Below are 26897 nucleotides of genomic sequence, written 5' to 3'. Positions count from 1 at the left end.
AATTTTCTGAGAAATTGCCATACTGATATCCAAATGAGCAGTACCAGCTTGCACTCCCACCAGCAATGCAGGAGTGTTCCCTTTACCTCACAACCTCTCTAGCATAAGTTGCCATCAGTGTTTTTGATCTTGGCCATTCTTACAGGTGTAAGATGAAATCTTAGAGTTGTTTTGATTTGCATTTCTCTGATGACTAAGGATGTTGAACATTTTCTTCAGTGTCTTTCAGTCATTTTATATTCCTCTGTTTAGGTCTTTATTCCACTTTTTTATTGGATTATTTGTTCTTTTGATCACCAATTTCTTGAGTTCTTTGACTATTTTGGAGATTAGACTTCTGTCTGATGTTGGATTGGTGAAGATCTTTTCCCATTCTGTACGCTGTCATTTTGTTTTGTCGACCGTTTTCTTTGCTTTTCAGAAGCTTTTCAGTTTCAGGAGGTCATATTTATTAATTGTTTCTCTCAGTGTCTGTACCACTGGGGTTATTTTTAGGAAGTGGTCTCCTGTGCCAATGCATTCAAGTAAACTTTCCACTTTTTTTTCTATGAGGTTCAGTGTGCCTGGCTTTATATTGAAGTCTTTGATCAGTAACATGTATTTTAAATATGAATGACTTAAATCTAAATCTTAATCACAAAATTAATAGTTTTATTTTGAAACTGCCAAGTGAGTTATGAGTTTCTTTGTCTTGGTCATTTCTTTAGTGTGTCATTATTAATTTTAATGGACTATCTTCTGCTCCAACAATAAAATCAACAGGTTCAATGATGTCTATGTTGTGAAGTGGAAGTTAATTTGAAAGAAAATAGGCAATTGATTTATGTCACATTCATCACTTAGTTCATGGGGGAGTTTGATATATCTACCTGTGGTCTTACGGGGCCAGGATCGGCCTTCTGGGACTAAGAACAATGTTGCTCTAGTCTTTACTGTGTAATGTTTTTTGATGGGTAATAGGCAATCATTGTGAAAGTCTTAAAATACAAGATAACTAAACACACTAGATATATGAACTATAGACAGTTTAAACACCATTAAAAATTGCCTTATAAATATAGCTAATTAATTGAACTACTGATTCAATGGACTAAATCACTGATTAAGTGGAGATGAACATAACCATTTTTTTAAAAAAATAGAAATTAATGAACAACATATATATCTATCTATCTATCTATCTATCTATCTATATATATATATATCTATATATATATCTCCAGTTAACTTTTCTTCCTAAGGTATATTCCTTCTTTCTTTCCATTTCCTTAATCTGAGGATTGCTGTACTCTCTGCTGGAAATTACAACTCAATCCAAAAATGACACTGTGTTTATCTGATTTCTCAAAATGAACAGACTGTAGGACCAAGTTCAGAATTAAGCAGAGCAATTTAAGCATTGGAGTCTTTAATCTCAGTAATGATACTCCTCAGTTCTTAGCAATCTAGGGGGTTATTTTGGCTTGTTATCTTTTGTGACTTATTTTTCCTTCCCTTTCTCCATCAACTAAGGCAGGTGGCTGGGAGGACTAATAGTTGGCAGCATTTTTTGTTGTTGTTAACAGAATCCAAGCTCTTTCTTTAAAACAGACTTTCTTAAAAGAAAAAAAGAACAAAAAGTATTGTTCTTTACAGTTCATTTTAAAAACAACAGGTTTGCTTTTATTAGAGAAATACTACATATAATAAATAGAAGCTTCGTGATTCTGATTGTTGATAGTAATTCATGATGGTGGATTATTAAGACTGGGTGATCTCTGCATTATGGCCTTTATTCTAAATTTGTGTATATAACTATATGCACTATAGCTGGATGAAAGCAATGATTTTAGTATGTGTTGTGTCATTTTCTTTTCTATTTTCTTTCTTTTTTGGAAAAGTATGTGTGTGGTGGGATGGAGGAGTGGGTTATACTGAGGTTAACTTGTTCTAACAAGACCAGGTATAGTGACTTAAATAGATAGGATTCTTGCATTGACATGACATGAAAATGTTATTTGAGACTGGAATTGTGGTCTGCATCCTGTAGAAGACACAAACAACCCTGAATCTTACCATTGTCATATGTGTTCACTCTTCAGACTTGCTTCATGCACTGATAAAACAGCTGGCTGTTCTTATTACTTAGGGCTTATAGTAGCCTATTGATTTTGTTTCATGTTATGCTTAAATCAACTGTCTTTATTTGATACCATCCTAAGGGGCTATTTTATTTACTGAGTTTCCTTTAAATCTGAGTCTCACTCTGTAAGACTGATGAGCACCATCAGTTAAGTGACACACACGCTGTTCATGTTATCTGGCAGTTTGCCATAACCATGAATCACCTGTAATATTATCCCATCTACTGTATTACAGGAAAAGCAGAGATTTCTGACAGATGTTCTGCATGAAGTGATGCTTCTTGACGGTTTGGCCAGTTCCCATCCAGTGTCACAGGAAGTGCTACGGGCAACAGATATCGACAGAGTGTTTGACTGGATCGCGTACAAAAAGGTGGGATAGAAGAGAACCACATGCCAACAAGCTATTTCACTATTGGGATAGCTAGCCTATTTCATGCTAGATGTCTTATATTTTTCTATTCTTTCTCGCAAATGAAAATTAATTGTAAGTAGGAAATGGGTTATTAGGTTCACATCATCACATGAATAGGACTTGGCTTTATAAATGAGTAAAATGGAAATGAATGTTTGCCAAACACTATATGAAAATATTCAAAGTATAAATGAATAAATGTTTGGGAACTTCGTTTGAAATTGCTGTACAAATGGTGTAGGCAAATGTCAGTTTTTAGTATGAAGAATGTTGACCTAACTAGTGACAAATTCCTTCTGCTAGTGTCCCTTAAATACTTGACTGACTGATACAAATGGGTCTATGTAGTGAAAGAACACATGCATGTTATAAGTAACTTTTTAAAGAAGTTTTGGGGAACTGGGTATGTTTCCTGGATGATATGGCAAAGTAAACAGAAATTAGAAGCTTTTGAACGAGTGAGAAAAACTTTGAATCAGTGACAAGTCCTAACTTTAGGGCACATTTCAGTTTTTTCACTGTTTCAAGGATTATAATTTATCCTTATAGCTCTACCACTTGATTTAATTTTTACGTGAGGATGTATGTCTTAGCCTTGACACATAGTAGACATTTAATATGTAGGCGAAGACTCACCTCATTTTTAGAATATAACGAACTACCCTTATTGGAATTTCTATGTAGTTTTCATTCAGTTGTCTCATAATGTCATAAGCTTTAAAAATTTACTAAGTTTACCTTGTCTACAATATATTTATTTATGATAACTAGAAATGAAAATAATTCATCAGAACTTCTAGGTATGCTGACTATGCGAATGTTGATACTTGATTTTGTGCTAAGTATTGTGTCTCTAAATGATTACTAATTAGGAATGTAGGCAATAGTTTTTAAAGATGCTTTGTTAGTAGAAAATGTCTTTGCATTTGATCAAGTAGAGATCTTTTCATATTTTTAGGACTAATATCATTTAGGTTCATCATATATTTATCATGCTTTATTACTTTGTATGTGACGAGTTTGGGCTATGTTTAGTTGCTATGTATTTAATTTATTTAATGATAGTAATATTTTTGATATAATCTATAAAGTACTTTATTAAGACCTTCCAGACCGACAGTAATGTATCTAATTATTTTCCCCACTCTTGATTCTAAAAAGCTGTTTGTAAACACTAGTTTTACATTAACATGATTAAAATCATGCCAATATGGTTTTGATCAGGTGTAATATCAATGTCCCTTTAGAGGGAACACCCAATCTGTATTCTATAGAATTGCAGAGTGTCAAGATGATTAAAGTGGACTAAGAATAGAAACAGTTGTAAGTCTGAATATATGGCCATTTTCATTATGTTCACTTTATATTTTGGCAAAGAAGCATGCTAGTTTACCGAGATGAAAAATCAGCCACCTATGTTGAGGTTCTCAGGACCACCATGGAGACAGTTTCTGATGAACGTTTTACCAGCTGTATATATAATTATGCTTCAATCACCAGTAATAATGTAGCCTTTGCTCTAATATTTAGAGGGCTGTACATATTTAGAAGGTACAGTCTGATAGGTGCTAACAAGTAAAGGCAGTGCAAATACCATAGAAATCAAATGAAGAATACATACATCACTGTAAGAACTTTTGAAGTCCATTTTAAATCCTGCCTTCTCCATGCTGATCATCTTTCCTGTGACTTAGTTTGCATTTTTGATAGACTTATAGAAACACTACACACACACACATACACACATGCTTTTTCTTTCTTTCATTCATTATACTTACCTCGAGGTACATACATATTGACAATTTATAGGTATGCAAACAATTTGTTTATTTCTGGGCTTGGCTATTGAAAATATTACTGCCCGTGACTTTGGCACAACCTCAGGCATCTTTGCTAGCCGCAGAGTCGCCATGTCCCACCTATTTGCCGCTTATGTAACTCAGGGTGGGTCTTTGTGAGTCTTGGAACTTTTCTAGTTCGAGCCTTTGCTAAGTTGTGTGAGTTTCCCCAACCATATAAATTGCATTTGCCTTTCTCCACCCTACTAGAGAGAATGTTTCAGTTAAGATGAAACACCTAGTCAGCAAACTCAGTCTTTTCTTCCTGGAGTTGCTTTTGCACAGAGCTAGCTGAAAAACCCTGAATCATACACATTAGGATTGGTTTCTGGACCGCTTTGTCTGTTGCTCTAGTATATGTACTTATTTGGCTCCAGAACTGTTGTTTCTTCCTAACTGAATCATGAAATAAAACCACATCAGCCCTCCACCTTGCTGTATTTTAACGTTCTTCAGTCCTTCACGGTGTTTTGCATTTTACAGAAAGGAGTTTGCTAATTTCTATACAATTTACACTGGAGTTGTTAGGATTGTGTTGTATTGGTAAAACCATCTGGGAAATTGACATTTTAACAATACCTCTTTAACAGACAAAGTGTACTCTGATTCAGTTCTGTCAGGACACTCAATTCTGTCAGGTCCCTGTCCTGGTCTCTTAGCTATGGAGTTTATAATGATCTTTCATACCATCTTACAGGTTTATTCCTGGATATTTCACATTGTGAGCTATTAGACGTGGTATTTTAAATTTGTGTTTCTAGTTTGCAGTTTTTTTGTTATCTATATAAATAGAACTTTGTGCAACTGAAGGCGTTAAGAGCATTGGCTGCTTTTCCGGAAACTAGATTTGGATTCCTAGCACCCACATTGGGGCTCATAATTTTTTAAAACTCTATTTCCAGGTCATCTTACTCTCTCTTCTGGCCACTACAGGCATTTCATGCATCTGGCTTACAGACATACATGCATCAAAAACACTTTCATATTTTAAAAAAATTAAAGTTAGAATTAAATATGTTTTTTGAGCTTCTACAGTAAAATAGCTATAAGTTTTTGTCTGTGAATGCTATGAATGAATGAATCATGGATTTTATAAAATTATATTTCTCTAGTCTCTGAAATTTTCATATATCGATACAATGTATCTTGATCATTTCCATTTATTACCTGCTCCCTCCAAATTTTATAAGGAATCCCCGTGATATCTTTCTTCTAAGATCATGCTTGCCCTATTTGTTTATTTATTTATGTATGTATTTGTAAATTCAGTGAGTTCAATTTGTTTTCTCATTTGTGCTAAGGCATGGTGTCATCCCTTGCTGTATGGAAAACTTCCCAGGGACCACACTCCTAAAAGAAAGTGAGTTTCCCTTCCCTGTTAGCCATCGGCTGCCAAGGGCGTCTCAGCTAGGAGAGCCTTGGGATCCCTATCCCAATCCATGTTGGAGACTTTTATTGACTTGACCTTGTGCACCTTGCTCAGGGATGTACAGTTCACTGTGAGTTCATCTGTATGACAGCATGTAATGTTTATTAGATAGCGTTTCATGGCTCCCTTCCCCATCCTCTGGCTCTTACATTCTTTCTGCCCCTCTTTTACAACATTCCCTGAGTCCGAGGATGACATTAAAGGAGTGGATACTGCTTTTCCTTCCATGGCCGAACATTAACTTTAGGTTTGATTTTCAGCAGTTCTCTCTGATCAGTAGGGAGGTCTGATCACAAGGAGGCCACTTGTGCCTGGTACTGGGTATCTCTGGGTGTTTATCGATACCCTTTATCATGGTATACTCTCCTCCCAGAGTGGGATGTAGATTCCATCAAATCCCTTTTGTGCATTAAGATATCTCTCTCCATACTTTTTAAAAAATCTTTTTAGTTTGTTCATGTCTAAAGTTTTTTTGATTGACTTTCAAATTTTCATCTTTCTTTGTACTGCTGGCAGACAATATCCATTCCATATTCTTCCTGTAATCCTTTGTTCAAACAACTTGCTAAAGACAAATCTAGATATTTTGTGCCGCTGTTCACCAGTGATATTGATACTCTTTGCTATTGGTAATCTCCTCTCTTGGTGCTGTCTCTTTTTTATCACTTTATTGAGCACATCATAAAATGGGGACTTTCTCAATGTTATTACAATATGTGTAAATTTTTTAAAAATTAAAGAAATGTTTAATAGCTTTTCTAAAATAGGAGTATAGATAGACCTAAAATTTTTTTCACGAAAAGCACAAGAAATCGAGAATTTACATTCCTTAAAATAGCATGCATTTTCTGAGTTTTTAATTTAAGCTTGATTGAGTTTCAATAACTTGTTTCTCTTTCAAGTGTTGGCTCCATTTTACTAAGATGTTTACCTTATTGATATAAATTTTTAGACACCTTCCTTTATTTATTTAATTGCTACAGAATCTCAAATGATGTAAGCTGAACCCACATATTAGTCACTTGTATATTACCCCTTTGTGCCTGGTTTGTAAAACTTTGAAACTTATAAATGTTATTCATTTTCTCAAAGAACAGCTCTTGATAATATACATTTTTCTCTTGTTGCTTCTTTTATATATTACTTCTCTCATTATTATTCCCCTTTTCTGTGTTATTTTTTATTTTCTTATCCTTCTTTTCTTTTTTCATAATTTCTTAAGATACAAGCTGAGTTTAACTCGAAACTCCAATTATCTATTTTAGCTTTAAGTGTTTATTCAATGATACTTTCCCTCTAGATGTATTCCCCGAAATTCTTTAAAAGTTTGATACTTATATTATGGCCTCCATCTCATTCACTTGTACTATGTAATTTTCTGTTTCATTTTTTTAAACTACACTATCAGTTATTTATAGTAGGTTCTTAGTTTATGAGTACTCAAAGTTTGCCAGAAAGATGGCTGCTGTTAATCTGACTTCTGCTGTAGCCGTTAGAATAATACACACTGTACGACTTGACTCTTCTTAGATTGATAAGCCTTGTTTTATGGCCTAGAAATTGATATTACTTGGTGCAGTGTGAGGATGCTGGTGTTGGTCAAGTGTTCTATTAATGGCAATTAGGCTGAGTTTGAGGACGGAACTGTGAAGTCTTTATATTCTTACTGATTTTCTGTCTCCTTGGTCATTGTGCTTTCGTGATGAGCAGTCTTTTCTTCTTTTTGTGATGTAATTCACAATGATCCAGTTAACCTGTAGATAAAACAGGTAAATCTTTTTATTCTAGGATATCTGAGAATTTAGAGAGATGATTTCAAACAAACAAATAATAATAGGTAATGTTTTTGAATCCGTGCTATGCAATGTGCCAACATTTAACAGCCTTTTAATTATTATAGTCACCACATGAGGTTTTTATTATTTTGATTTCATCTTAAAGATAAGAAGAAAATGACAGTCAATTCAGTGGTGTGATTCCAAGGAAATCAAGTTTCAGAGCTCTCATTCTTCATTATTGTATTTGATTAAAAAGCTTGGCTGCTTCAGATAAATCCAAATTTTTTTGACAATATAATTGGACAAGCCTTTGCTTATGGGGTAGGTACTTACCACAGAGTGCTGTGGGTATAGTGCTAATAAGACAGAAGGGAGAAAGGTCATAGAAATAATTGAGGATAGTAACATGTAAATGTTTACAGTTTAGGTCAAGAAAACTATGCAAAACAACAAACAGTTGGAAAAAAATTGAGAACTAAATTAACTGAAAAATCTGAGCTGTAGTAATAACTTGAGTCATTGAGGTATTTGAACAATGTCATCAGAAATCAATCTTTCTTTAGTTTCTTAGCTCTACCACTTATTTACTTGATGTTTTTTATAGGTGGTATCAGACTAGGTTAGTCTAGTCAGGTCATCAATATTTTGATCTTAATATACTTCAAGAAGAATTCCTTATTTCCACACAGAATTTCTATTTGTCTCTCCAAAGAACTCAGATGTATTTCAATTAGGAGATAGAATTAATTGTTCATCCCGTATGTCTACAGAGATGTAATATTCTGAAAGGCCAGTCTAAGCAAATAGCTTGTCTTCTGCTATGGTGGAGTTGGCAGGAAACTCATTCTGTAGAGAAGGCTTAGAAATGGAACACCATAGAATTTATGGAAAGCAAGAGGGAATCACATGTGGTCACAGAAAGGGCAATGGTTTGAAGCAGTAGACCTTCAAGTTGGGCAAGCTGGGTCAGGACCCAAAAAGTTCTTCTGTCATGAGGAGCTTCTACTGACTACAGCAGGCCAAGAGATCCAAAGAGGATGCATAACAGTTTAAATACTATCCTAGAAAAGACTCAACCCTATAGATATAGTAGAGATGGGATGGATGTGCTTGCTCTGGACAATTTAGAATACTGCCAGAAATTGTGAACAGTAGACATTTTGGAGTTATTATATGTACCATTTAGTTTTTAAAAGTTACTTGCTCTTTCTGTAGTTCCCTCCTTGAGTAACTCTGTTACAAGTTAACACTGACCTTGGACAACAGCTCCCATTGCATTTCTGTTTCCTTGCCTTATTTATCATGCTATGTAATTATTCCTTTAACAATATCTTAATTATTTCTACCTCTACTCTTATTCTTCTTGAATTATAATGTCATTGCACTTTAAATAACTTGTAGAGAAGTACATAACAGAAGAAAAGAAAGTTGTAGAGACATAAGGGGAATAAATAGTGGGTCACATACAGACTTTTATGGAGTTGGGTTTGAAAACCAAAAACCTTCAAAGACATACGTAGAGAAGTTGGCTATGGGTAGTCCCAAGATTAGTATTTAAACAAACAAAAAGACTTCCTAAAAATTACAGTTTTAGGACAGAAAAAGTCTGATAGCTACCGTATCATAAAGATGAAGATCTAATGAAATAAAAAGTTAGTTTATAATGGAAAATAAAGATTCTTTCATTGAAAAATGTAATGAAACATTGCGTGATGCTGTGCACAGACAAGAAAGGCTATAAGGATGCACTGAAACAGCATCTTTGCTCCCAAAGCACACAGGGAAATAAGAATCAATGACCCAGTGACCTGGATGATGAAAGTGAGTGAATGCTCATTAAATTTACATATGATACCAAGGTGGAGGGGACTGCCGCAAGCTTCAAGAGAAGAACAAATTGGGCGATGACCTCAGCATTTTAAATAGGATGCTTTAAAAGCAGGAACATTTTTCAGAAACTCATATAAACTGGTTTATTTTAAAGATTAAACATATACGGCATAGAATAAAAAGAAAAGGATTTGTCCAACAGAGAAAAATCCGCAACAGTCATGATGACCCCAATTTTTGTAAAAGGATTTGTAATAGAAATTCAACTTGTGAGATTTTGCTAGTATATTCTACAGCTAGAATTTGGCAAAATATTTTTTATGGTTCTGGTCACCTCTGATTTATAAAAGACCAACCATCCATTTTTTATGCATCGTCTTTTGATAGCTAAGAACCTCACCCCCTGTGCCATCTTAGTCAAGCCATGATGAATACACAGAAAAAGAATGTAGCCAGGACCAGTTCTGTAAGAGGAAATCTATCCCTTCTTTTAAAACTGTAACCTAATAGATACAGAGTACAGGAAACTAAGCTAATGGTAGTAATAAGCATAATTTTAGTGGGAAGTCATACATGCCCTTTAATGAGCTTTTCCATCCACAAAACTTTTGTGAACTGCTTCCCATGTGCCACATCATTTATATCCAATGAAAATCTTGGAACGCATGTACCTTTACTCATGTTGAACGCTGAACATAGTTAAATGATCACCAAGGATTAAGCTTCTAGGAAGTGGGTGAGACAATATTTGAAATACCTGTTAGGTCCAATTCTGGGCTCTTATCTACAAGATGCTCTACAAACAACTACATCTCCATAAGAGCTGTGAGGTGAACAATTTCCACATGATGACAACTTAAGTTTCTCAGGTCATTCTCCACCCTCTTATTCTGATTATCTGAAGTCTCACTTCCAATGTCAACTCTCTTCAAAAATCTGACTTCCTAGCATCATCTCTGACACACTTGTCTGAATCATTGTCACATTTGGGCAGACATGTCTTTTGATGGCACTCACAGAGAGATCTTTCTAGAACCAAGTCAGTTTCAGCCGCTTCATTGCTGGAAATCCTGCAAAGACTCAACAAAAATAAGAACAAAAGACAATGTCCTTATAATGGTGCATGAGGTCCTTCCTGTCCCTACTCACTCTACACTCTTTGAGCCCCACAGAACTCTTTTCTTTTGCCTCTGAATGTTCATTTCTATCCCTACATTGGTTATGTCCCTGGGCTACCAATCTTCCCCACAGTGAGCCTCTGAGCTGCTAATTCCTTCTGTAGATAATATTGTTCTTCCTAATAGTGTCCACATTGCTCTCCTGGGAAGCGTTGCTTACATTTCACTTTCTAAAAGAGATCTCCTCAAAATGCCGCCCTCGTTCTTGGTTTCCTTCCATCTCTTTATTGTAATTCACTTGATTTGCTCCATAATGTTGGTTATTTTCCAACATATTATACACTTGTCCAGGATTATGTGTTTGTCTCACCCATTTGAACATTAACCTTACAAAGTGAGATATCTATGTCTGAATATTCCCCTAACAGATTTTTACTAATTAGTATACTGTTTTTACATAGTAGGCACTGGATAAGTATCTGGTGAGCTAAATTAAAAAAAAAATTGTCAGAGAAGTCACAGTGAACCATGTCTGCAATCTCAGCCCTAGGGGAAGTGGAGATAGGAGGAACACTGGACCCTCCATGGTCTAAGTGGCAAGTTTCAGGCCAGTTAAAGTTAGGCAGTGAGGCCTTTTCTTAAGAACAAAACGAAATTGTAAAAATATTATGGTATTTCAAAGGCAAAGCTATCTTTTTATTGGAATTGAGAAGATGGAAATCTCAGAGAATTTCAAGCATAATAGCATATGGATTTCAGAGGGGGAGGGCAGGTTGTGCTGGCCAGCCGTTCTGTTCTCTCGTGGGTTCTGTCTTACCTGGTCTGACTGGACTATGGCTCTTGAGACCCCTCTGCCAGCTTGGCTCCTCTTCCTTCTCCTCATTTTCCTGCCTTAGACACAGTCACCCTCCTGTTGAACATATCCTTCCGCTTCTCACTTTTCCAAATAGATTCTCCCTCCTAACTTTATTTTCCTTATTCTTAGTCAACTAATATTACTGCATGTGAATTTATCAAATAAACCACTATGTTGACATCTTTGGCACACTCATGCATGCTGTAAGTAGCTGACTGACTGCAGCTCCTGTGATCATTTGGGGAAAAGAGTTGGACCTTTTGTTACACAGAGTTCACTAACAGCTAACGGTGCCATCAGCTCTTCTTTCAGGGACTGACAGGAACCACCCACTATCTTCCTTGATCTCTCACTCCTGAAGGGAAATGGTATTACCTTTAGCTCACAGAAGTGTAAGCGTAAGCCTAGAGAATTCAGTGGTGGGTTCAGTGGTGTGTCAGGGTGGAAATTCACATTTCAATTCCAGTTCAGGCTCTTTTTGTTCTAATAGGGCCCTTTTCTATTGTGATATTGCTTCGTTAGGAAACGCAACTGCTCAATCTTTTCAGACACTGCAAAGCAGGTAAGAGATCGTCTGTGAATCAAACACTAATATTTTAACAAAAGCAACATATTTCTTTTTTTACATACAAATAAAATGAGGTTATAAAATCTGAGAAACAATGGTCAGTGGTTTAGGATCTCTTTAAAAAAGTGAAAAAGTTCAAGGGATGATGAAAATTAAGCGAAGTGGGCGGGGGGAGAGTGAGAGAGAGGGAAAGAGGCAGGGATAGATTGAGTTAGAAGCATTTGAAGATAGAATCTGTCAGCACAGGCTACAGAGCGTACATATGAATCCCCTGGGGGCTAAGGGGTTAGATGATGACTGTGTAATTGGCTCTAACATATAAATGGCCATTATAGTTAGCCTGGCCACCACTTCTCTGCCCACATCAAGGTCAAAGTAAGACAAATGGCCTCAAATTACAGGAAGCCATCTCAGTTAATATCAGAAAGAACTTCTTGACATTAAAGGGAATTAAGTATTTCAATATGAGTCATAGGAAATAAACGTCATCCTTTGATAGTATTTAAGGATAAAATAGAAAATCTGCTCTCAAATTAGCTAACTAAATTGGAGAACTACTCAGAAAATTCCCTCTGATCTTACTTCATAGTGCATAATAGGCGATGGGATAAAATTCTGTAGTTTTTGAAAATTCATTTTGCATTCACACATTCATGTGGGAAAAATCGTTTCTCACTCTTCCCTTAAACATAGAATCATGAATGGCCAAGAAAGCAGAATGCCTGCTTCTTAGGTAAGGCTAGAAAATCTAAAGCCAATTGCCATCTATCTCTGAAGGGTCTGCCGCTCATCTGCGACAAGTCATCAAAAGAATTTCTCCACAGAAGACACTTGATTCTCTCAGGGCCCCATCTTTGCCTTTGTGCTCGGCCAGGGATGGTTTAAACACATCTTTCTTTGATGACTTTGGAAAAAAATTGTGCATAATATGAAGGAATACTTTTATTGACTTTTTGGTGATAAAATGCCCTTATCACTCCCTGGTAAATAATTAATTCATGCATTTGGCTGATGGAAGAGAAGTTTCCTTCACACATGTGTTTGACTGATTTATCACTGCTTGAATGCATTAATTTTTCTCTCTTTTTTTGCTCATAAAAATACCCAAATACTTAGGACATATTATTTTTGTATTTCACTTAAAATTCTGCCTGTTAGATGTTCCTTTCCATTATGTCATTTGAATGATGAAACTGAAAGAAAAAGTAAGAACTTGATGAAAGCAGGCAGCAGGTTATGCAGTGGTACCATCGTCAGATTAATGCCCCTCAGAGGACTCTCACTCCTTACCTTCTCGTGTCGCTTGGCTTTGTTGTTGCTTAGGATTTCTGTTGCTGCTGTTGAATCCACCTGCTGCACCACTTCTTCACCCTGCTGAAATGATTTGGAAGGGGCACTGTTGGCTTGTGCCTTCGTCTCTGTGAAAGAGTGCCAAGCATAGGTTAAGAAGCTTAGGGTCCGAGCAGGGTGAGTCTTGGCAGATAGTCACTGAGTGAGCTAGGTCTGCTGATTTTGGTGTCAACTACAGTTCTTCAGTGTGCTGCTTCTGAGAAAAGCCCAGTTTGAATTACTCTTGCAATGGCTCATCGATGCTAGCTTCTACTAGCACTTATAATTAAGGGTAGCAAACATTTCAATTAGTATAAATGGAGCTATAAAAGAGTATTTCCTTTCTGTAATGTGCTCACCCTGCAACCATATGTGGGCTATAATCCCATTAAGCAAGGTGGTGGCTACAGAACATCTCAGTAAGCAATGGGGCTCCAGGTAAAAGCCCAAGGTTATTCAGTCAGGTTCTTTGTGAATCTCAAGTTGTCTCATAGAGAATATTGAGAAAGAAATTCCAAATGATGAATACTAAAAATAAACAAGAAGAAAACAGTGTGTGTTTCTCTAGACTAGAGTTAGAACAGAAAAGGTATTCTTGTGTCTAGATTTGTTTTTCAGGATGATGAGATTCTAGTATAGTTTTAAGGAGAGAAACAAAGTTTAATGGGTAAAGAATCTTGGTCTATGGACTTATAAGTTTTTCTGCTATCCAAAAGAACAAAAAGAAAGAAAGAGAAAAACAAGGCTGGATAAAGACCCCGCATTACAAAAGAGGATTTGCAGGGAATTCAGAATAAAGACCTTCACCCTGCTAGCAGTTTGTGGGCTTACAACAAGGGAACACATATGAAGAGAATGAGGTTGACCCTATTTTCCTGTGGAATATTTGTGAAGTATGTCTTTGTATTGGTAGATTTCTTTGAGGTGGGGGTCTCAGACTGGACTTATTAAGTTAATTATTATTAACTTATTAACTTATTAAGTTAATTATTATTAACTGCCTATTAAGCCTAAAATGGCCTTGAATTTGAGATTCCCCAAGCCTCTGCCTTTGGAGTCCTGGGATTATAGACTTATAATACCACATTCAAATCAGATAGAATTTTTCTTTTAGAAATTTAGATTTATTCATTTTATTTTAGGGGTATGGAGTACTTTGCCTGCATGTATGTAAGTATACTGTGTACATGCCAGATAGAGGATTTTATTCCGCAAAGCTACGTGTCTGATTTTAATCAACCACACATGACTTACTGCTATTATCCTGTAGGTGGTCTTTAAAGCCCCAGGTTAGCAAATATCTTTTTTAGGGTTTCTATTGCTGCAAAAAGACACCATAACCACAGAAATTCTTAATAAGGAGAGCATTTAATTGAAGCTGTCTTACAGTTTTAAAGATTCAGTATCTTATCATCATGGTGCTAAGCATGGCATATGCAGGCAGGCATGGTGCTGAAGAAGGAGACAAGAGTTCTACATCTGGATAGGCAGGCAGCATGGAGAAAATGAGATTGGTCCTTGCTTGAGCTGCTGAAACCTCAAAGTCTGCCCCTAGTGACACACTTCCTCCAACAAGGCCATATCTACTTCAATTAGGCCATATCTCATAATAGTACTACTTTATATGGGTACATGGGAGCCATTTTCTTTTCTTTTTTTATTAATTACATTTTTGTTCATTTTAAATATCAACCACAGTTTGTCCTCCTTCCTCTCCTCCCCCTAACCTTTCCAAACTATCCCCCTCCTTATCCACTGTCTACTCTCATGGGCGTTGACAAAGCATGACAAATCAATTCGAGGCAGTACTAAGCTTCTCCCTTGCATCAAGACTGGGCCAGGTAACCCAGTATGAGGAATAGATGCCCCAAACCAGCTCAAGTACCAGAGACAGATACTGAGCTCCTTGCTAGGAGCCCAACAAAGACACCAAGCTATACAACTGTCACCCACATGCAGAGGTTGGTTCCTTACAGGCTCCCTAGCTATTGGACCAAAGTCTTCGAGCTCCCACAAACTCAGTTCAACTATCCCTGTGGGTTCTTCAATCAAGAAATTGACCCCTCCATTATTTAAGCCCCCTGACTGGTACCCATCCTCCAACTCTTTAACAGGACCCCAGGAGCTTGGGCCGGTGCTTGGCTGTAGATTTCTTCATCTGCTTCCATTAGTTACTGGAAAAAGGCTCTCTGATGACAATTAGGGTAGTCACTAATCTAAATACAGGAGATAGCCAGTTCAGACACCCTCTGCACTATTGCTGGAAGTTTTAGCTGTGGTCTTCCTTGGGGGCTCCTGGGAGTTTCCATGGCACTAGGTTTCTCCCTAACCCCAAAATGTCTTATGGCAAGCATTTTCATTCAAAGTACCATACCAAGTTTATATGTTACATTTAAAATTCAAAAAGGCTAGACACTCCTGTCTTATTACCTGGGGTATCTTTTCTTGGAATCTGTCAAAATGTGAATTTAAAGTTTATCTACTTCTGTTCTTAATGATTGTATACAAAGGACCCCCCCCAAACCCTCTATAAATAAAGACATAAGACTCAGAGGTTCTGCTTCAAACAGGTACCATGTATCCTGGTATAATAAAATTCTAGTCATGCAGCAACATCAGCATCTTTTTACCAAGTACTTTTTTGTTGTTGTTAATGGAAATACACAATCTCCCTTAAAATGTTCCAAACGAATCGTGGACACACTTTTGCAGATTCTTTTTCAGGATTTTTTTTCAAGAGAGACTGAAAACCCACTGAGAATGTTACTTCGGGTCTACACGTTCTCTATCCTGTACTGTTATGACTCTACTTAGTTCCTGGTGGCGCAGAAACCAACTTGCCTTTTTTCTGCTTCTAAAACACAGAATATCTTTCTTTTCCCCCATAATTCTTCACAGAAGAACTAGAAGGCTTGACTGTGACTTTTATCCATTACATTTTTGAATTTAAGGAAGAGATAGATTGTTTTTTAAGTCACCGAATCTGACTTTTGTCTTAAGGTCATTTTTCTCAAGCAGGAGAATTTGAGAAAAGCTTTCAGTGTTTCACATAGGCAGAAAAAGAAGATGAAGCCCAATGTGAGAAGTTTAACGGGAGGAACTCCTGCAAAGCCAGGGCCTTAAAGACCTGAACCTTAGCACAAGATGACCCAGAAATAAACCTTCATTCTTAAGAGACCACAAAGAAACTCTGTTGTAAACTTTGAAAGCAGGTAAGGAAGGGAAGAAAAAATACTTCTGGAAAATTTCAACTCTATAAGCAAGTTTCATCTGGTGTTGGAGCGCAAATGTAGCCTGCCTTCGTGCATTGCAAACCCCAGGCCAAGATTTAATTTAAAATGCTTGTTATGTCTCAAGATGCCCCTATCTACCATTCCGAACTAATATAGGTCCTTTCCAGAAAAATTTACCTTCATACTTCCTATGACATCTCAGGTTTCCAATACTAAACCGCGATAAAAAAAAAAAGAGTTTATCATTAAAAAAACCCCACCCATTGTACAAAGAAACATATCCCTAAATCATTCTCTAGAAATGATTGACAACAGAATAAATCATACATATGTAAGACAGTGCATATGCTGTGTAGACAGTAGAGATAGAGCATTAATGAGCTGAGAAAATGAGCAATGTGTGAGAAGATTTACAAACTGACTAGGATTCCTAGAAATGAAGTGTAGTACATGCTGTAAAATGAATATATAATTAGTGGATCTGCCATAGATTCAAATGCTGTATTCTAGACATGATTTGTATACATGTATGAATTGCCAAATGTGTCAAAATTGTCAAAAGCATCTTTAATTGACACAGAAAAGCTAGAGATATAATTATAAACTAAGGGAGAGAGTACCATACATTACATGAGTGTATTACATGGAGGTAAAGATGAGATCCATTCATATACAGATATACGTACAGAAGACTGGGTGGGACAGGGAAATATGTAAACTCAAAACTGAATTTTACTTAATTTTTCCATCTTTTCTTTTTTGTTAAATTGTTCTTTCTGAGCCCCAGAGATGAATGGTTTTCTACACAAAATTGTGGCATCATTAGAAACTGAACTTTGAGTTTGAACTCTTAAGAATTCATCTTAGAGCAAAGAATTTTACCCATAAACAAATACCTGTTATACCAGTTTAAAATGTGTTTTTGCTTGTGTGTACGTGTGAGTGTGCATGAGAGAGAGAGAGAGAGAGAGAGAGAGAGAGCAAGCAAGCACATGTTGTAGTCAGAATAGCATTTTCAGGAAGTTTTGGCTCACAAACCATTGCCTTCACCTGCTGAGCCATCACAGCAGAACCTGCTTTATCACTTTTATTCTTTTTTGTTTCATTTTCAAAGGTTGAGTAAGATAAAAACTGTGATAGTAACTTCCAAGGCTGCATTTTTTCATGTTATTAGATATTATTTATTGGGGTTACTGGTCCCTGGTACTCTACCTCACACAATCCTTTTGAAGAATTACAACAAGCTAAGCCTGAAATATATTTTTTGTCACATTCATATAGCTTGATAAGCAGTCCAAGCAAGATTTAACCCTGTCCTGCATGATCCATGTTCTACTGTGTGTGTGATTACTGGGAGCACAGTCAAATATTACTGGCGTTTTGCCATGGAGAATAATCATTTATTCCAAAAGTTTTTTCTCTTCATTCAACCATTTATTTCTTCTTGATTTTATTTTAATGAATCTTGGGCACTTTTTTAATTAATTTATTTATTTATTAAAGATTTCGGCCTCCTCCCCACCACCGCCTCCCATTTCCCTCTCCCTCCCCCAATCAAGTTCCCCTCCCTCGTCAGCCCTAAGAGCAATCAGGATTCCCTGCCCTGTGGGGCACTTCTTTCTTGCTTAAAACGAGTCTTCATTGGTTGTTCCAGAAGACTCTGTCTTGATCAGAGAGATATTTTAGGGTGTTGTTTGTCCCCTCTCATCATCTCTATGTTACCTCTTGCAGCTTTATCCTCTATGGTCCCTTGAATGGAAATGGACTCCATAGGCTCAATGGGAGTGCCACTATTAGGAAGTGTGAACTTGAAAGCCACACCTCAGAGTAGGAGTGGCTTGGAAGCCAGGCCAGTGGCTGACAGGTTTTTCTTCCTGTCGCCTGCCTCCTATTTGTAGAACACTCAGTTCTCTAGCATCAAGCTTCCTGCCATGATGATCATGCACTAAACCTTTGAAGCTGTAAGCCAGCCCCAATTAAATGTTTTCCTTTTTAAGAGTTGCAATAGTCATGATGTCTCTTCATAGCAATAGAAATCCTAAATAAGACAGCTGGTTTGCCTTTTCTACGCTTGAAATGGGAGCCTGAGGATGCTTAGAGGGATTCTATGCCATGAGTTCTCAAACCCAGATACCCTGAGTAGAGACAATCATTGCCCTAGACTACCTGCATCTGGATGTGAGAAGCCGTGCAGCCTTCTGCAGAAGGGAAAAGGTCCAAATGCAAGCCTGCCTTGCAGTTCAGTTGTGATGGCCTCTGTATTTTATTTTATATGGCTGGCCTGAGGTTAAGAATTTTTGGCATGTCTCCCTGTGTTCAGAACAATAAACCTAAGCCAAATAATAGCCAAATATGTATTCTCCAAATTGTTTTTCAACCCCTTTATTTTAAGAATAATTTTTTTTTTTTTTTTTTTTTTTTTTGGTTTTTCGAGACAGGATTTCTCTGTGGCTTTGGAGCCTGTCCTGGAACTAGCTCTTGTAGACCAGGCTGGTCTCGAACTCACAGAGATTCACCTGCCTCTGCCTCCCAAGTGCTGGGATTAAAGGCGTGCGCCACCACCGCCCGGCTATTTTAAGAATAATGTGTGAACATTTATTGATACAAAATTTTCCTTCTGGAAGGTCATATAACACAGTAGAAAACAGGATTGATTTAGAGTGGTTGAAATTATTTTTGACATCCTTCCGGTTTATTTATATGATGGATTACATTGATAGATTTTCATATGTTGAACCAGCCCTGCATCTCTGGGATGAAGCCTACTTGATCATAATGGATAATTTTTCTAATGTGTTCTTGGATTAGGTTTGCCAGTATTTTATTGAGGATTTTTGCGTCAATGTTCATGAGTGATATAGGCCTGTAATTCTCTTTCTTGGTTGAGTCTTTGAGTGGTTTTGGTATCAGGGTAACTGTAGCTTCATAAAAGGAATTTGGCAATGACTCTTCTGTTTCTATATTGTGAAATACATTAAGGAGTATAGGTATTAGGTCTTCTTGGAAGTTCTGGTAGAATTCTACATTGAAACCATCTGGTCCTGGGCTTTTTTTGGTAGGGAGGTTTTTGATAACAGCTTCTAATTCTTCACGACTAACAGGTCTATTTAGATTGTTCACCTGGTCCTGGTTTAACTTTGGTATATGGTACTTATCTAAAAAAGTGTCCATTTCTTTTACATTTTCCAATTTTGTGGCATACAGGCTTTTGTAGTAAGATCTAATGATTCTCTGAATTTCCTCTGTGTCTGTGGTTATGTCTCCCTTTTCATTTCTGATCTTATTAATTTGTGTATTCTTTCTCTGCCGTTTGATTAGTTTGGATAGGGGTTTATCAATCTTCTTGATTTTCTCCAAGAACCAGCTTTTTGTTTCATTGATTCTTTGGATTGTTTTCTGTGTTTCTATTTTGTTGATTTCAGCCCTCAGTTTGATTATTTCCACTCTTTTACTCCTCCTAGGTGAGTCTGCTTCTTTTTTTCTAGAGCTTTCAGGTGGGCCGTTAAGTCTCCAATGTGTGCTTTCTCCGTTTTCTTTAAGTGGGCACTTAGTGCTATGAACTTTCCTCTTAGGACTGCTTTCATAGTGTCCCATAGGTTTGAGTATGTTGTGTCTTTATTTTCATTGAATTCAATGAAGACTTTAATTTCTTTCTTTATTTCTTCCTTGATCCAGGTGTGGTTCAGTAGTTGACTGTTCAGTTTCCATGAGTTTGTAGGCTTTCTTCGGGTAACATTGTTGTTGAATTCTAACTTTGATCCATGGTGATCCGATAAGACACAGGTGGTTACCAATATTTTTTTGTAACTGTGGAAGTTTGCTTTTTTACCGAGTATGTGGTCAATTTTCGAGAAGGTTTCATGAGCTGCAGAGAAGCTATTCCTATTTGGGTGGAATGTTCTATAGATGTCTGTTAAGTCCATTTGATTCATCACCTCCAGTAATTCTCTGTTAGGTTTCTATCTAATTGACCTGTCCATTGGTGAGAGAGGAATGGTGAAGTCTCATACTATTAGTGTGTGTGGCTTGATGACTGCCTTGAATTTTAGTAATGTTTCTTTTACATAAACGGGTGCTTTTATATTAGGGGCATAGATATTCAGGATTGAGATTTCATTCTGATGAATTATTCCTGTTATGAGTATAAAATGACCCTCTCCATCTCTTCTGATTGATTTTAGTTTGAAGTCAACTTTGTTAGAAATTAGTATGTCCACACCTGCTTGTTTCTTAGGTCCATTTACTTGATAAGCCTTTTCCCAGCCCTTTACTCTGAGTAGATGCCTATCTTTGTGGTTGAGGTGTATTTCTTGTAAACAGCAGAATGTTGCATCCTGTTTTTGTATCCAATCTCTTAGCCTGTGCCTTTTTATAGGTGAGTTGAGTTCATTGATATTAAGTGATATTAATGACCAGTAGTTGTTAACTCCGGTCATTTTTATTGGGAGTAGAGTTTGTGTGTTTCCCTTCTTTGAGTTGTGCTGGTGAAGGGTCTCTAGATGTCTGAGTTATTGTGGACATTGTTGGACTCCTTGGGTTGTGTTTCTCTGCCATTTGATATTTCTTTGTTTATAATTCTTGTTTAGGACTGTACCCCATTTTTTAATTTTTATTTATTTATTTATTTATTAAAGATTTCTGCCTTCTCCCCGCCACCACCTCCCATTTCCCTCCCCCTCCCCCATCAAGTCCCCCTCCCTCATCATCCCTAAGAGTAATCCGGGTTCCCTGCCCTATGGGAAGTCCAAGGACCACCCAGCTCCATCCAGGTCTAGTAAGGTGAGCATCCAAACTGCCTAGGCTCCCACAAAGCCAGTACGTGCAGTAGGATCAAAACCCAGTGCCATTGTTCTTGAGTTCTCAGTAGACCTCATTGTCTATTATGTTCAGCAAGTCCGGTTTTATCCCATGCTTTTTCAGACCCAGACCAGCTGGCCTTGGTGAGTTCCTGATAGAACATCTCCATTGTCTCAGTGTGTGGGTGCACCCCTCGCGGTCCTGAGTTCCTTGCTCGTGCTCTGTCTCCTGCTCATGATTTGGACCTTGAGATTTCAGTCCGGTGCTCCAATGTGGGTCTTTGTCTCTGTCTCCTTTCATTGCCTAAATGTTTTTCTTTGGGTTCACCTTCTTAATTAGCTTCTCTAGGATCACACATAATAGGCTCAACGTCCCCTATTCATGGCTAGAAACCAAATATGAGTGAGTACATCCCATGTTCCTCTTTTTGGGTCTGGCTCACCTCACTCAGGATAGTATTTTCTATTTCCGTCCATTTGCCTGCAAAATTCAGGAAGTCATTGTTTTTTACTGCTGAGTAATACTCTAATATGTATATATTCCATACTTTCTTCATCCATTCTTCCATTGAAGGGCATCTAGGTTGTTTCCAGGTTCTGGCTATTACAAACAATGCTGCTATGAACATAGTTGAGCATATACTTTTGTTGTATGATAGGGCTTTTCTTGGGTATATTCCCAAGAGTGGTATTGCTGGGTCCAGGGGTAGGTGGATCCCGAAATTCCTGAGAAACCGCCATACTGTTTTCCCATTTTTTAATTGGATTATTTACTTTTCTTAAATTAAAAGTTTCCATCTCCTCCCCTGCTCTCATTTTCCTCCCCCTCTCCCCTCCCTCTCCCTCTCCAATCCGCAGAGCAGTCAGGGTTCCCTGCCCTGTGGGAAGTACAAGGTCCTCCCCCCTCCATCCAGGTCTAGGAAGGTGAGCATCCAAACAGACTAGGCTCCCATAAAACCAGTCCATGCGGTAGAATTAAAACCCAGTGCCATTGTCCTTGGCTTCTCAGTCAGCCCTCATTGTTAGCCACATTCAGAGAGTCTGGTTTGATCATATAAATAAAGGACATTGAGCCTATAATTCATGATCCTAGAGAAGCTAAATAAGAAGGTGAACCCAAAGAAAAACATATAGTTATCCTCCTGGATATTGGAAGTAGACAAGATTGCCAGGCAAAAGTTGGGAGCACGGGGGTGGGGGTGGGATGGAGGTAAGGAGAGATGGTGAGAGAGAAGGGAGAAGGGGAGGATTGGGGAGAGCTTGAGGGAATGAGATGGTTGAGATGGAGGAAGGGTGGATATGGGATCAGGGAAGTATATATCTTAATTAAGGGAGCCATATTAGGGTTGCCAAGAGACTTGACTCTAGAAGGGTTGCCAGGTGTCCAAGGAGATGTCCCCAGCTTGTTCATTGGGCAGCAGAGAGAGGGTGCCTGAATTGGCCTTATCCCATAGCCACACTGATGAATATCTTGCATTTCACCATAGAACCTTCATCTGGTTCCCATTTTGTAAGCTTCCAGAGAAAATATTCTTATAACATTGAGATTGAGATCCAGTGTTTTTTCTCTCTATCTTATTTCAGTGGTTTTTTTTTTTTTTTTTTGTGTGTGTGTGTGTGTGTGTGTGATCCTGTTGAAGGCTGCAGCCATGATGTGGATAGAGTGGAAAATTTTGTATGAGTGAAATATAATACTTAATTTTTAATTTCTATAAGAAATAAACACAAAGAGTTACCTGTTTCTTTCCCCTTTATATGTATTATATCACAACAAGGTAATTTTGCCGTTTAGTGTTTCAAAACAAGGGGATGGTTGATTATTTGATTATTTTAGGCATCTAGAATAACTACAACCAAGGTTTCTTCTATTGGCAGCTTGAAATAAAGATGGGGAAAGACAGATATATTCAAGAAACCAAGGTTTAGAGCAGTGATAAATGGAGCCGTGACGTGCATGCTTGCAAGGAGAGTGTTAATAATTCCTTGTGGGTCTCAAGGGGCAAAGACCACAGCATATTTTTACGAATGTGGGGGTGTTTGTTTCACAGAGCTGTTGTTCTCAAACTGATTTGTGCATGCTATTTATAAGATGTGTGTTTGGTTTTTGAGACAGAGCATCACTGTGGTAGCCCAGGCGATCCTTCTACCTCTACCGCACGAGTGCTTAACTTGCACGAAGCACAACTACAATCATTCCTAGGAGTGATTTTCTCCCCTTTAACTCTGACACTGAAGCTTCGGGTTTCAGTGAATTAATTTGACAGCAGTAAGTGTTAAATGCAAAGACTAAACAGTGAATTTCTCATATACAATTGCTGAATTTATTCCGGTAAGATTGTCTTGAAATAAAACCTCCAGCTTTTTCTTTTTTGTTCCTGAACCACCTCTGCCAGGAGAATTTACCTTGTGACAAATGGCTGCCTGCTTTGTTCTCCTGGATGATACGTTTTTGAGTTTTGAATGTCTCTAGGGACAGGATACATCTGTGCTTTGCCACACTCAAAACAAAACCCAGAAGCTGGAGGCAAAAGCCGTCCTTCTGTTTTACAAGCAGGGGTGGCTGTGGGATTTTCCTCATTGACTGCCTTCTAGATTTGATCTAACCCACTTGCTATTGTCCTCTGCAGCATAAAAGCACCTGAACTGAACTTATGACTGTCTTTTTCTAGAGGAAAAGCAAAGGAAGAGATAATCCATTTATCAATGAAATACATGAAGGGGATAATTTATTTTCTTGAAAACAACTGAAAGAGGTTTGATCAAACTTTAATCTTGGCATTTCGTCCCTTTTGTAAACTTGCCCTCAAGATAGAATAGCAGAGGAAAAGATAAAGAAAACCTTACTCAAGGAATTATTTTTCTTATTTTTTTACTTTTTGGAAGATCAGTCATAGCATGTATTAAATACAACAACAAAGATTCAAAAATGTCATCCAGTTTTCTTGTCCTTGCCATAAAGGAATCATGTTTCTTCTTTGTCCTTTTACATACATTCATGGGTGATAAAATGAAGTGCTGACCCAATTGGTTTATGTCCTGTCTGGATTAATTGCAATGATCGAAACATCAGCTTGCTGGTATTCTCTTATAAGGCATGTTTTATTTATTATGGATTGAGTAGGATGGTAAATTCAGTTTTATAGCATAGTGGAGTTAAGAAGCATGGCTTTATCCAATATTGTTCTTGAACTCAATGGTGGTCTTTTCTGTGTAAATAAGCTCATCAGCCTTTTGTGTGAGTCCATCCTTGAAGAAATCCTCATATAGGTGCTTAATGAAAAAATATACTACACTTTTGTCCTTGTCAGTAGTACCAGAACTATGAGAGAACCAGAGCAACAGCTAGGTGAAGCTTCACTGCATGGGGCTAGTCTGAGACATTTTGTCCGAATGAGTAAGTGGCTCGCACATCTCCATTTTCACAGGAAAAAAAATTCCCACAAATGACAGCCTCAAGTCTACATGAAGGACAGGGTTATTTATGCTTCTGTCTAGTAAACCTCATTCATGTGGAACATATACCCATGGTTATAGAGCACTGACCTCCAAGTCTCAAGTCTTCTTGACTTGAGCCTTATTTTAAAATTGCTGGACAATGATGTATTTATCCACCAAAGCCGAAACCTATAGTGAAGCATATTTGATCCTAAAATTTCTTAATTGGACTAATAAGCCACGAATGTTTCCACAAAGCATATAAATACAGTGTATAATGCTTCCCCACTTTAGATGTCGTTTTTCTATACGTATGCACCCATGGGCATTCTTCCAGAATGCTATCATAGCATGCAGAGATTATGATGGGAAATACTGCTGATGAATTTTCTTGGTCAGCAACCTACATAGCACCTTCTAGCAATATAAAAGATAGCCAGAAAGTAAGAAACTCTCTGATCAGTACCGGCTTGATTTCTGAATGTCCTATGTCCATAGCATACATTTTATTTTCAATCCATGTCCTCTGGAAGAACTAACATTCCCTTTATAGGGTTACACCATTTAAAATCTTTTATAGAGGAAGTTCATAAAATAGTAGATTTCCATTTGGCTTTTTCAAACATCCTTACTGCTATCATTCCTTTTCCCACTTTATCGTCTTTCCTCCTCTCCCATCCTCTACCCTACTTAGATCTCCCAATTTCCCTTCACCCCTGCATATTACCTGTGCTCCACTATTCCATACTTAGGATCCTTATTCTGCCTTTGTGAAATCTCTTTCTTGTTTAAATAAAAGTCGTAAAATGACATGCATCCAAAAACTCAGATGCCACAAACATTGCTCCCTGGGTGCTCAAGCTAGAACACAGCCAAGTGTAATGCCACTCAAAATGGCACTGGAGAAAAGTGAACCACAGCAGAGCAGAGACACATCGATGGAAAACTCACACAGTCAAAGAAAATTGCTTGAAAGTCATATGAGCTTATTTTAAAGTTTTTGAGGAATGTCTTTGTGATTGTATTTCTAAATGAGTAATTTTAAATATTAGATATCCCCAACAACACAACATAAATTCTATCCTTAGTGATCAACCAAAAGGAATATTGAAACTTGAAGTAAATTTTCTACATATTCTACTAATAAGTAGTGAAAGTTAATAATTGGCCATCGTATGACCTGCTAAAAAGACAAGTTTTAGAACAGCAATGAGGGGGTAATTTAAAGATCAATCCCATCAGAGCTACAGTGCATGCCTCTACCTGATCTTAATCTTAGCCAAGAGGCCAAGAAACAATATAAAAATCAATTTTAAAAAATTAGCCAGAAATACGCTTAAGCTGTTGGCCAAACACTATTGCAAATTGCAGCACAGCTACGCAGTTTCTCTCCCCTCCTCTTCACCAAGTTCTTTCCCCATTCCCTCTCTGACCACTCCCAATCCACTCCTCCTCCATTTCTGTTCAGAAAATGACAGGTTACCATGGATATCAACAAACATCGCAAATCAAGTTGCAGTAAGATTAAGTCCTCCCTTTGTATTAAGGCGGACAAGGCAATATGCTACCAGGAAAAGAGTCCTAAAAGCTTGCAAAAGAGGCAGAGACAGCACCTCCTCCCACTGGTAGGAGTCCCACAAGAAGATCAAGTTATATAGAACATATGTAGAGGGCCTATGCCAGTTCTATGCAGGTTCGTTAGTTGTCAATTCAGACTCTGTGCGCCCGTTAGCCCAGGCTAGTTGATTCTGTGAGCTTTCTTGTGATATCCTTGACCCTCTGACTCCTACAATCCTCCCTCTCTCTCTTCAGTGGGATTACCTGAGGTCAGCCTAATGTTTGGTTGTGGGTGTCTGTGTCAGTTTTCATCAGTTGCTTGCTGAAGTCTCTTTGATAACAATTGGGCTAGGCACTAATTTATGAGTATAGCAGATTATTGTTAGGCATCATTATATTGACTTTTTTTTCTCCAGTCGTGTTTGGCTCTCTCCTAGGTATCCAGCCCGTGGGTCCTGGCACTCCAGGTAGTTTCAGGAGTGGGCTTACTCTCATAGCATCCGTATTAAGCTAAATCAGTCTTTGGTTGGGTCAGTCATCCCTCAATCTCTAGGCCATGCTTACCCTAGCACATCCCATAGGCAGGGCAGCC

General features: G+C 37.6%; 1 protein-coding gene across 1 annotated transcript in view; it reads left to right on the top strand.

Annotated features, from left to right (window-relative positions):
- The window catches only part of Trhde (thyrotropin releasing hormone degrading enzyme), a 369227-nt gene that overhangs the window by 213148 nt on the left and 129182 nt on the right, over positions 1 to 26897 (top strand). Inside the window, exon 6 of the mRNA XM_057758096.1 lies at positions 2359 to 2496. Coding sequence (XP_057614079.1) covers positions 2359 to 2496 — 138 coding nt within the window. The remainder of the gene's footprint in view (positions 1 to 2358; positions 2497 to 26897) is intronic.

The sequence above is a fragment of the Chionomys nivalis genome, chromosome 25 (assembly GCF_950005125.1).
Source record: "Chionomys nivalis chromosome 25, mChiNiv1.1, whole genome shotgun sequence".
Taxonomy (NCBI): domain Eukaryota; kingdom Metazoa; phylum Chordata; class Mammalia; order Rodentia; family Cricetidae; genus Chionomys; species Chionomys nivalis.
Note: the sequence above shows the minus strand (reverse complement) of the source record. Positions and strands in the feature narration are given on the sequence as shown.